Below are 13,275 nucleotides of genomic sequence, written 5' to 3'. Positions count from 1 at the left end.
AAGTTGAAAATAGCATATTGTTTGACCTAGACTTGTTTCGAAATGGCTATTGGAAGTATAAAGCTAAAGTAGCATTTTGCTCTTATGATTTGTTGTATTTTGTTTCTTAGATTTCTTTTTGTTTTAATACTTTTGGTTGTACTAGAAGTCAATAAAACACTCAATGCAAATTTGTGGTTGTTTTCGTATTATAATTTATAAAAAAATGTTTTTTTTTAAGAATCAAGTGTCCTTACAAGATTGTAATGTTTTTCTTTCTTCCGTTAATAGTCTTTACTTATTTTTGGATGATAATTTGGAGACGTCTCTAATTAAAGTAAAAAAGCTTGTCTATAAAAATATTTTACTAAAAAAAAATTATATATATATATATATATATATATATTTATAATAAATACTAATTAAAATAATTAAAGGAAAATTGAATTGATGTTTCCCTAAATGAAAGGAAAAGTTAAAGGAATAGAGACAATGAAAGATTATCTAAAGAGTATTTGTTTGATTAAATATTTACGGATGTGATTGGGAATCCATAACAATGACCTTATATACCTTAAGGATCTTAGCCACAAACTTTAGTTATATGTTTCCGGTTGCATTATTAAACATTATATAGAAATGTTAGTTAATTTTTTTTAGCTAAATGCTTATGTATTTTATTTTAAGTTAAAGAATTGATTACGAGTTTCAATTAATTTTGAAAATTTTTTTTTTAGTAGTTTTCTATGTTGTATAGAAAAGTTATATTAACCATGATTCATGTTTGTTTATGATAAAAAAAAATTTAAAAAAATTTAAATTGTTTAAAGTAACATCTCACTATGATTATTATAATACTAATAACTAATAAATTAAAGATAAATATGATTATTATCAATTAGGTGGTAATTAAGTCTTCACTAATCTAAAGCTCATTCAAAAGTCTATAAATTTGAGATAAAAAGATAAGTGATGAGATTTAATAGGCAGATTTAGAAATCTTTACTTATTTTGGCATTATTAAGCAAGTAACAGCCAAATATCATGTAGGAATGATGATAAATCTTTACTTATTTTGACATTTGAGTATTTTCTACATGTAACAGTCAAACATCAAGTACAAATGATAACGTGAAGATAATCAGTTGGATCACTAACAACTCTATACGATAATAACCTCTTGATCTCGACTCCACACCCAATGTTCTTATTTTAAAATCTAATTATTATATAACCCTTAATTAAAATATATATTTTTTCATTCAATAATTTATATATATTTTACATAAGTCAATAATTAAAAATAATAATAAATATGTGATTTTAAATGATTTTATATTATATATTTGAAATAAAATATATAATTTTTAATTGAAATTAACATGAAAAACACACTTGAGAAAATACACCTAAAATTTAGTGAGTTCACTAAAATAAGTTTGTAGAATTAAATTTCCCAGACTATAATTTAATCAAGAACTTTCAATAATTAATTAATTATTACAGACATAATGAAAAAGTCAACCTCCTATATTCTCATTCTCATTTTTACTAAGAATATGCGTAAGTCCTTTCTTATGCAATTGTCTTTAGTGTATTTTATTATAATACTAGGACGTATTGCGTAAGATGCACTCAGGAGTTGCAAGAGTATTGAGGCAACGAACCAAGAAGAAAGAGCCACATAATATAAGAGCATGAGAACTTTAACCACAGAGCATGCATTACCTTATAATAAACAATTGCCATAAAAAGAGAGACCAATCGTTTTGAAAAATTGGTAATTGGAGAGCATCGGGTTCTGTCACTGATTCCCACTTGCTCTCACTCTACACACAGAAAAACAGACAGTGGACAGTATTCAATATTTAATCCATCTGTTGTAACATTAGTACCTACTTTCGGTGTCTTTAGAATTTATTTTCTTAATTTTCCTTTTCCTCTTTATTACTGTTTTTGCATTCCAATATGATGCATGATAAGACATTTTTATTGTGTATTATTAGTATGTATATGTGCACACTTTTATAGTAGGATAAGTACCTTTGCACAAAACAATGATCTTTTCTGTTCATATAAACACTAAAATAGGTAGTGAAAGGGATCAGAGCCTAATAGATAGGATTGGTCATAACAAGAAAAAGCTTCGACGCAATGGCCACTTGTCAACATTTTAGCTCTTCATATTGACCAATGTTTTTTTTTTGAGAAAAGATTAGTGGAAAGACATAATATTAATTAAATATGAATTAAATTCATTGAATTAACACAATTTCTAATAAAAAAATTTAAGACAAAAAAATTAAAACACATATTTTTATTTGTTATTTATCTTAATAGAATACGTTTGTCTACCTTTCGTGGAAATTTTTTTTAATATATAAGAATTTATTTGAATCAATCATCAAAATTAATTACTAATTTTGATATTACTAATAAATTTTTTAAGAAGATACAACACTAATAACACACGAACATAATGTATACATAAAAAATTGATATTATCTCCAACTCAAATCTTAAAACAATGAGTTTGAGTCTTTATCTTTATATAATAGTTAATTTTTTCATCTTTACTTAATATAGACTTAAATTCGTACTTAAATATATATATATATATATATATATATATATATATATTATAAAATTTATAGGATTATTAGTGAATGTAACTAAAGATGTAACTTAAATTAAAAACAAGATCAATGTATAAAAATGTAAATAATTTTTATATTATTTATTAAGGATGAGTTTGACTTAAATTCATTTTCTAATATTTTTGTGTATATATTATGTGACTTATTTGGATTATTTACACATATTCAATTTTACACAAAATATATATATAAAAGTAAGTGTGAAATGAAAATTTTGTTTATAACCAGCTAATGCAATAGGATATAAATTTGGTTCTTGGAAAAACAATGTAATTTTTTTTTTGTGGAATAGTATTTTTGTAAATATTGAAAGAGATATAACATCAGTTGTTAGATGAAGCGATGTAATATAATTTTTAAGCTTATTTTTTTAAAATATATAGATGTTAAATCAGTTATAATGGGAACTCATGTATATCTTCTAATTCAAACTAGGGTTTTTGGTCTCTAACTTTCTCCTTCGGTTTCATTCTTTGTTTGGAGAACCTCTCTTCCTCTAACTTTGTCCATTGCAGATCCAGTGGTGCACCGTTGTAGATCCATTCTAATCTCCAACCTCTTGTGTCTAGCATTCATGCTACACTTGGTGAGTCTCCATCGCCAACAACTTTGCATCTATAACCTCCGTACATCCAATAGTTACGATGTTTTATTGCACTTGACTAGCATTTAATAGAATTCAGACACTAAACGACGTTTCCTTTAATGATGGGAAAATGATTCTTTTGATACATCTAAATCTTTTACATTTTATTTGTTGTTATCCTTATTTACTTTTTACTCTCTTCTTTTTTGAAAAAAATACAAAACTTTACATTTTTAGAATCATTTTATCCTTATATTCTGTCAAATGAATATAAAAGTGTGTCATGGTACAATTACTCTTAATGATTTTAGTGAATTTTTCACTTTGAAATGGTAACAATTTTTTTTTAAAATATTAAATTGGTTATTAGTTAAACCAATGTAAAATATATTGAATTTATTACACAAGCTAGATCTACATTGATTTTAAAATTGATGTAAAATATGTTGAATTTATTACACAAGCTAGATCTACATCGATTTTAAAATTGATGTAATATATCATAAACAACCGATGATATATATCATTTTTGGATGAGTTGTTAAGCTATTGACCATGTAAAAATGTTGTAAGCGTGATCTAGTAAGAATGTTGGTTGGCAAAAAAGAAAATGGTCTCTTTGAATTTGTTTGAAAATAAAGTTATAAGGATTACTGTATGTAAATATTATGTGAAAAGGTTATAGCATCCCAGTGCTCTATTTTATATTAATATATAATTTTAAACTGATAAAAGAAAAAAAAAAAAACGAGGTGCAACGTCGTACATTGTTGGAGAATTTGGTTTCACATGTCGTGTAACAGTTTCAATACTAACATGTCAATATCAATGTGAGAGAGAGAGAGAGAGAGATGCAAGGATGCTATACTTCTGTGTACGCTCTTACGTGAGTCTGCATCCACTTTGTGGATATCTAGATTCACTAAGTTCACTCACGTTTGGTTATTTTGTTAGATATAAACGTTTTTATTCAGAAATGGTGGCCGACATTAAGAATGAGTGCTTCTACCAAACCTATGTTCCAGTAAGCAATATATGGCCTTGTCTTGTACGTTGAAAAAAAAAAGAGAAAAAGAAAACCAAAAATAAAAAATCAACAAATTTGTGGCTCAAACAGAGTATTATCCATAATGCAACGTCGGTTTTCCACCGAATAACAACTATAAGACGTACCATATATTCCAATATACTATGGTTTCACCTTCTTACACTCGCTGAAATGGTGGTGGATATGACCAATTGTCCACGGCAAAATCTAACAAAAATCTTGATTCTATTATATGTGTCTCTAAAACATTATTCGAAGAAATAATGTGCATGAAATGAGCAATTGACAAGGAACAATATATTTGGTAGCTGACTATGGATTGGACAAATGAAAATGGCTAAAGTTATGTATGGTACGAGAAGAGCAACATGAGGATGTGAGCAGATTTCCTTCGATACTTGTCCTCTTAGTTAGGGTTGACTTAATATAGTTATTTCAATGTCAATTTTTTTTAGTGTCGCAGTAAAATCCGTTGTTGTTTCCAAATTTAATTCATACTCATGGAGTGTACTTATTACTTTAAAAATGAGTCCTGCAAGAATTATAAGTCACACTAACTTTTAAGGTAAAATGAGAATAATGAGAGTAATAAATATATATTTTTATAATATTTATTAAACAGCTTATTTATCATTAAAACGATTTAACAACATGTTCAAGTTTTAGATGATATTAATAAAAAACTTGTCACAAAAATATTATCGCACTTCATGATGACAAAACTAAACTCCACATTGCGTGTTTATACATGAAAGTATTCGTTATGGAATAAATAATCATTTTTTCCTAATATTACACCATGTGAAAATTGTGGCAATATTTCTTTTTCATTTCTAGACTGTAATATTAATAATATAATTTTTTTCTGTAAATTTTGAATTTTTATTATTTAGAAAAACATAGCAATCTTTTACACGAATCGTTTTATCATCTGCAATATAATTACATATTCATTACGAATCAAGATTAGTAATTCAGTCCATTTACTAATTACACATGTTCTTGGTGGTATAGTTTTTTTGTTACGTGGTTATGTTTTTTTACTTCTATAGAATATGTTTACTATTCATAGATTGGATATAGTTCAACTTTATAATATTTATAAAAAAAAAAAACATAACTTTTACGTGTTGTCATATGAAAATTTAGCATGAAAGGATTCATATTCATTCGTATTCTCTTCCAATATAATACTGGGTTGCTGAGATTAGACATCACTTTTCTTTGTCTGGTGCAGTTTCTGTCTCTCATAATGTATGTCTGTTGCATGTTGGATACACACCTTATTGTTACAAGATCATTTTCTTGGTTATAGCCCAAGACATGATGAGGATGTTGCAAGAATTTTGCCAAAGCTAAACCTCTAGACCATGCACTCAAGAACCATTTTTCTTATTACTATGGTGGTAAAATACTTTTTCATAAAGATTTTCAAAAGAGGAAAATACTAATATAAAGAAATTATAAGATTTTTTTACAAATTAATTTTAATTTATAGAAAAAATAGTTTTATTTTTGCTAAAAGTGGTTCTGTGAAGAATCTTTATAAACCTATGAAAGAACAAGAAAAACAAATGACAGCAAATCATTGTTGTCCAAAACAATGAAATTAATTAGTTACTGACAAAAAAGTAAACAGTCTAAACTTGTTTTGGTGTAAGATTTACTGATGCAATCTTATCTGAATTGCGTCACAAAAGAAATTAAGAAATGTTTTGACTCTCCTAAAAATATGTCAAATTTCATATTTATTTACAAATTATTAAATGAGAAATAAAAACCATCAATATGAAATAAATATTTTAAATTAAAAAGAATAATAATAAATAATTTTAATTATTTATACTATTATATAAAATAGAATTGTAACGTTCCAAAAATACAGTCCAAAACTATATAATAGAATAATCACATTAATTAATAATTCAGATCAGTCTTTACACTAAGAAACGAACGATTATGGTCGAACGACCTTACATAAAAGAGTTACACAATTTACTACACAGCATAAGGAAGTTTTAACCGAACGGTTTACAAAACTTATACCGAACGGTCAAAGTAATCAAAAGGGAAGGTGATCGAACGACCACCTTACTATACTAAAACTAAACTACTGACCGAACGTCCTATTGTTCGGCCTTCACTTCTACCTCTATCATATTTTCTTCTTCCAGCGCTTCTTCCAGTAGCTCGTCTCCTTCTGCTCACATCCACAAGGATGATCATTGCAATTACAAGGACGGACGTACAAAACAAGACAACACAGGAAAACACAGGGTAAACTTATGTAATTTAATTCAAGTATAAACATACATTTCTGACATTCAAACACATAAGATACATTTCAACATATGTTTCAATCAAATCCTATTACTAGACTGACTGTCCGGACTGTATGAAATCTGTGTAGCTACGACGTTCATGCACCCGGGTGATGTAGTAACTGGAATACTCTCATCAGCTACCACCCGAGATTAGTCCTATTTGTCCAAAGTACCCCTAAGGACTAGGACCTCCTGTCGTTCCCACACATGACCTACCCTCCTCTACGTGAGGACGAGTACTCACGGAACATCAGGATGAATCGTCAGCCAAGCATTACCACATTCATACTTTACAAATTTCAATATCATCCATGAGTCGTTCCTCCCCGGAACGCTCGTTCACAATTCACAACATTTCAATCATATCATATCCTCTTCATCTTTCATTATCCATAAATTTTAAATTTCATATTTGTCAGCAATTCGAAGAACATCAAATACCGAACGTTTAGTCCTTACTCAGAACGAGGATGAACACTAGGAAAGAGACAGAGAAGACTTCCGTTTTAGAATAGAATAAAACCGAGAGAGTTACTGTCAGATTGAGAAAGAAACTGATTACCATTAGACATAACCCAAGAATAAATGTTACTTACAACATGAATAAGTTAAATGAACTGACTCTCTTGAGCTCAAATCAACACTTCAAAGAAGAGGTCAAGTACTAAGGCTTTAGGCAGGAACCAAATGAAGGTAGACACGTCAAGACGTTTACATAACCATTCTTAGAATAATTCACATACAGAAATCAAATGCCAGTCAATGACCGAATATGATATAGGGAAATTCTACTGAGGTTGGACGAACGTCATTTTCATCAGGATAGATCATACCATATACAAGTACGAGCGCTTGGTATAAGACCGAGCACTACTCATTACGAGCGCTTGGTGTAAGACCGAACATTACTAACTGATAATAGAAAGCTCGATAAATATAATAAGATATTATTGGAATAGTGTTTAAGACTAACTAAAATATACAAATATATATATATGTTTACAACATTTAGGTTTATCACCGAATACTCAAATGCAACTACGCTTGTCCGAACGCTCAAGCACAGTATTATCACAAGAAGACGCCTGTCCTCAACTAGGATTCTTTCCAAATGAAAGAATTCAATTTCAAACAAGTTTACTAGAAGCACCGAACGGTCAAGGACCGTTCAATGACGAACGTACATTATCATAGAGAAATTTCATATTCCGAATTCATTTATATTCAAACTCATTTCTCAACATATAACTTCATATTTGCATCATATCATAGCACATTTCATATTCCTCATACATCAGAAACATAATAATCATCCTATATCATATAGTCAAATATCACAACAATCATGCTTCACTGCAACTCAACGAACGTTCATGCAGCACAATAAACATACAAATTAAATTAAATAAGCTTCCCTTACCTTGAAGCGTGAACGAACTTCCTAAAGACAGAATACGTTTCGTTTGACTGGATTTCCTTCTACCCTTACGTTCCACGACTCTTTAAACTAACCGAACAGCCAAAAACCAAAAGTGGTTCAGACAATATAACAGCATGCAACCGATACTTGGTTTGCATGTATCAGAAAACGAACGACTAAGGACAAAGAGACTTACCAGTTTCAGAACTTGAAACTGTTCGGTTCAATTTGAAGCTTAGGACGCCGGGAGTATTCCTACAGTGCCTGAATGGAGATCGGAGTAGAGAAATGGTGAGTTTCGGTAGAGATAAGGGAGGGCTTTTTAGAGAGAAGGAGGAGAATATGAAAGATCAGAGGTTTTGGAGAAGACGGTGCATGCAGAGAGAGTGACGCAAAAATTTCAGAAATCAGTTTTGTTTAAAACGGACGTCCGCTCATCTGCTGACACCTGCATTCCACTATCTGATTTTTGAATCCTCGTTACTTGACACCTGACGTCCGTTCAGAAGGGTTTTGAGTGCGTTTTTAATGAGGTCTGACAAGAATACTTCTATTAAATTTTAATTATATATTTATAAACTTAAATTTATATAATAATTATATTCTATTTTTGTAAAAATCTCATGCGTTTGTAGAATAATCTTTTTAAAAAAATAATAGTTAACAATTAATCTAGAGGACAACCTACAATGAGACTATTCCTCAATCTAGTGATTTGCTTCCTGCACACCATAATTGCTACTGCACCTCACGGTGAAGGCGAAAAAGGTCAAATTTTACTCTACCTCCTCCTTGTTGCCGTGTGGTTTTGCATGAAGGAGCTGCTGTCCACTACTGCTGCCGCTGCATTGCCGCCGTTGGATCGCAAATCGCCGCTGCATCTCCACCGCTGGACCGCAAATCGCCACTGCATTGCCACCGCTGGACTGCGAAACGCTGCTGCCGCCCACCGCTGACCACTGAATCGCCACTTCCCTGCATTGTTCTTGCCCAAAAACAGGCGAGTTCGTATTTCTTTTAAGTTCTAGAATGTACTTTCCGGATTGATTATTATGAAGGACCATTCGGGAACATTTTAGAAGTTACGAGGTTCAGTTAGCAATTATGGAGGTGTAGAAAGCAAAAACGTATTCGCAATGATCAAGCTCCAAAGTTCAGTAGGTTCTTCAATTACCTCCTCATTTCTGCAACCCAAAACCCTTGTTATGACCCTCCCCTGCATCTCAATTCTCGAACAGGTTGTAGTTCCTCTGCGAGAACATTGCTTCCGCTGTCGTCTTCTTCATCCATTGCAATTCCTTGCGGCAACTGGCAATTTCTCACTGGATACTTTGTACCTGACAGAGGTGCTTTTTCTCTAATGCTTCTTTGCAATCCGCTGTTATTATTTACCGCCTACATTAATAGTTCATTGATATGTGTGGTCCTGTTGATTTAATTCATCTGCGTTTCGTAGTTAGTTAATATGCTTAATTGGATGTGTCACGATTAGGATTTGAAAGCATCGGTTTCCTTAGGTTTTCTTTAGTTCCGTGATGGTAATGAGTCATAGATGATAACATAGCAAAATCGGAATGAGCATTTTGAGTGAGGTGGAATGTAGAGATATGTCTAAATACTGTCATTTGTTCTCATGTGAGGAACGAGTTATCATGTATTTAGCCACGTGTGTTTCTTGGATGGAAGAACTAATAGAATAGGGAGTTATTGAGGGTAGTTAAAAGTTCGTGGTAAAGCATCATAAATAAGTCAAAATTACCTAGACAAGAGTATACACAAATTTAATGTATATGGACAGAAGTGCAAGGCCCAAAAAGACTGGGAAAAAGCACGAGCAATGTTCACTGCTTGAGTGATGGAAATTGCTTATTGGAATATCTTTTTAACTCTGGCTTGTCCTTTTGATTCATAATTAACTTGTATAGGGTTGGTGTTAGGAATTCAAGAGAATTGGAAGTCCTACATTGATTAGAGAGTAAGATTAACAATATATAAGTAGAAAGAATCATAAACTTATTGTCTAAAGGTTTGGATTGAAGGTGGTGTAATAAACTCTTATATGGGTTTGTTCATGACCCATTGGTGTCAAACCTTCCTAGTATCCTCTCTCGAAAAACTTCACAGTTGGGGATGTTCCACATTTATTCGTCTTAATGGTAAAAAGGAATTTCAATTTGTGCTTTATTGAGTTTTATATGGTACTAACTACTATGATCTGATTCTGGGGGTTTTTATGTTATTACTTGTGACTAGTTTGTTTACAAATGAAGAAATGACTGAGAAGCCTCTCAGCATTCAACTAAATTGAGTTAAGGATATTCTTGAACGAATGAGGATGACTTCCATGTAGAAGCTTTTTAACAGAATTGGATAGACGGCCAGAGTGCTTGAGTACGGGGATGGTGCTACCATAGCAGATTTTTAGGGTTCTAAATCGTCATCATCATCTTCCTTATTGTGAATTTCACATTAAACTTCTGAAGTATAATGTTTGGCGTCAAATGAAGGTGAAAGGTGATATATGATAAGGCAGAACTCTCTAAGATCAAAATTCATCACTTGAGCTGAGATTTTTAATATTCTTCTATGGGCCATAATTTACCTCATGCTGAACTGCCTTCCAAGACTTAGATGTATTTCTTTCTTATATTCTTTTCCCAAAGTGTCCAAAAATATAAAGCAAATTCATGCCCAGTTAATTACTAATGGCCTGAAATCGCCTGCCGTCTTGGCCAAGTTAATTGAGCATTATTGTGGCTCACCAGACTCACACATTGCTAATAATGCACATTTAGTGTTCCAGTACTTTGACAAGCCAGACCTGTTTCTCTTTAACACTTTGATAAGATGTGTTAAACCCAATGATTCTATTATAATTTTCCGATATGAGTTTTCTCGGGGACTCATGTTTTTTGATGATTACACTTACAATTTTGTTCTTGGAGCCTGTGCTCGCTTTCCGTCAGCTTCAACGTTGTGGGTTGGTAGACAACTACATTCCCTGATAGTAAAACATGGGGTTGGGTCAAATATTTTGGTTTCGACTACGAAAATATACTTTTATTCTAGCAACAAAGATATTATCTCAGCCCGACAAGTGTTTGATGAAATGTCAATGAGAAGCAGTATTACGTGGAATGCTATGATAACAGGTTATTCTTCCCTTAAAGAAGGGAAAAGACAATATGCTTTCAATGCATTGTCATTGTTTAAGGACATGTTGGTTGATGTATGTGGAATCAAACCAACAGATACAACTGTAGTTGCTGTCCTTTCAGCAGTTTCTCAGATGGGTTTGCTGGAAACTGGTGCTTGCGTACATGCATTTGCTGAAAAGACATTGTGTACTGAAGATGATGTGTTTATTGGGACTGGTCTTGTTGATATGTACTCAAAATGTGGATGCCTTGATAGTGCCTTGTCTGTCTTCTGGCGCATGAACCAGAAGAATATCTTGACTTGGACGGCAATGACTACTGGCCTAGCTATCCATGGGAAAGGAAAACAAGCCTTGGAGGTTTTATACAAGATGGGGGATTACGGCGTGAAGCCCAATGAAGCAACTTTTACTAGCTTTCTATCTGCTTGTTGTCATGGTGGGCTTGTCGAAGAAGGCCTTCAATTGTTCCATGAAATGAAGAGAACATTTAATGTGACACCTCAGATAAAACATTATGGTTGCATTGTTGACCTTCTTGGTCGTGCTGGAAAGTTAAAAGAAGCATATGAATTTATCATGCGGATGCCAATTGATCCTGATGATGTAATATGGAGGACTCTGCTAGGTGCATGCAAGATTCATGAAGATGTTGTGATGGGAGAGAAGGTGGGAAAATTTCTCCTCCAGTTGGAAGAATGTAGTCATCCAGAGTTGACTTCAAAGAGTGAAGACTATGTATCTCTGTCAAATGTTTATGCTTTAGCAGAAAGGTGGGTCGAAGTTGAATCTGTAAGGAAACAAATGAGAGCTAAGAGAATCTCGAATAACGCTGGTTGTAGCGCTGTTCAAATTGTCAGGTATGATACTAGTATAAGTGCGATTATTGACTTATTTCTCAGTTTTATTGCTTTATTAGTTACTGATTTTGCTTCAAAATTCACATGACAGTCTGTAGAACGAAGACCACAGAAAGAGAATTTTGAGGCTGAGCATTTGAGTAAACCAACAGAGATTAACTGTTGAGCGGGACAATAGTACATTTCCTTCCCGTAAGTCTAATCTTTTTGTCCAAGTATTTTCGAAGATGCCCTTGCAAAATGGAAGTGGCTGATCCTGTCCGATTAATCAGTGTCAAAAACAGTGCTGTTTGTGAAATCTTGAGCGTGCTGCGTGATCAGATTTCACAACAGGCTTCAAAGGCTGCATTAAAGCCGATCGTGGAGCTCTTTCCTTGGGGAAGAAACAGGATCAGAGGGGTTGAGGGCGGTGCAGTTTCGGTCCTCATTGAACTACTTGTTTGTGCCTCGGAAAGAAGAACTTGTGAACTCATTTTAATAGCTTTGGATCAACTTTGTGGGTGTGCGGAAGGGCGTGCAGACTTGTTGAATCATGGTGTAGGAGTGGTCATTATGTCCAAAAAAATTATAAGGGTCTCTCTCGTGGCAAGCAAGCGATAGAGGGCTTAGAATTTTGGCCTCCATTTGTAGGTATTCCGCCAATGCTAGAGCGCTCCATGAAATGTTGCAGGTTGGGGCTGTGTCCAAGTTCTGTTTGGTGCTTCAAGTGAATTGCGGCTTCAAGACTAAAGAGAGGGCCAAGGAGATTAGTCAAATTGCACTCCTCAGTTTGGAAGAATTCTTCATGTATTCTGTACCTTTGTTATCTTCCTTTCCGAGATCTAATTTGATCATAGTTTGTAAGCTTTTCATTTCTTTTTTGTGTGCATGCATCTGATGAAAGTGTCTGGTGCCAGAGGTTTTGGGGTTATACAAATGAATCACGTAGTTATGGAGGGGGAAACAAATCCTTGGATAAATTTTTGTTGAACATTGTACTAATCTAAACAGTAGTATTTTTTAACTATAACGTGGCTACTCTTTGATTGAAATTTGGAGATAAATGTCTTTTGCACCAAAGAAATTGACTTGATCTAGTAGTTATTTTTTTATGCAAACAGACTTCAAAGAGAAATTTTTATTTCAATTTTAACAAAATATTATTTGTTACCTCAATTTGATGTTAATATAATAATTAACCATAAGTTGCTGTCAATTATAGATTTCATATTTCGTTCGGTAAAGGCCGAGTTGGGTAGTACATT

General features: G+C 32.5%; 1 protein-coding gene across 2 annotated transcripts; it reads left to right on the top strand.

The window, feature by feature from the left end:
- The first annotated feature begins 9,180 nt into the window (after positions 1-9,180).
- LOC108320786 (pentatricopeptide repeat-containing protein At3g18970) lies at positions 9,181-13,040 on the top strand. Of its 2 annotated transcripts, XR_008246119.1 has the most exons (4): positions 9,181-9,360; positions 10,268-12,031; positions 12,123-12,223; positions 12,304-13,040. XR_008246119.1 is itself a non-coding variant. In XM_017552324.2 (3 exons), the coding sequence occupies exons 2-3, from the start codon at positions 10,620-10,622 to the stop codon at positions 12,127-12,129; spliced, it is 1,419 nt and encodes a 472-aa protein (XP_017407813.1). In that variant the 5' UTR covers positions 9,181-9,360; positions 10,268-10,619; the 3' UTR covers positions 12,130-13,040. The 2 variants fall into 2 exon arrangements, 1 of the variants encoding a protein (XP_017407813.1); XM_017552324.2 differs by having other exon boundaries at positions 12,123-13,040.
- Positions 13,041-13,275: the final 235 nt, after the last annotated feature.

Source organism: Vigna angularis, chromosome 11 (assembly GCF_016808095.1).
Source record: "Vigna angularis cultivar LongXiaoDou No.4 chromosome 11, ASM1680809v1, whole genome shotgun sequence".
NCBI lineage: Eukaryota > Viridiplantae > Streptophyta > Magnoliopsida > Fabales > Fabaceae > Vigna > Vigna angularis.
This window is presented reverse-complemented; position numbering and strand designations above follow the sequence as displayed.

Bases quoted from the DNA above. Each gene is read 5' to 3' on its own strand.
- LOC108320786 (XM_017552324.2), top strand. From the start codon at position 10,620: ATGCTGAACTGCCTTCCAAGACTTAGATGTATTTCTTTCTTATATTCT.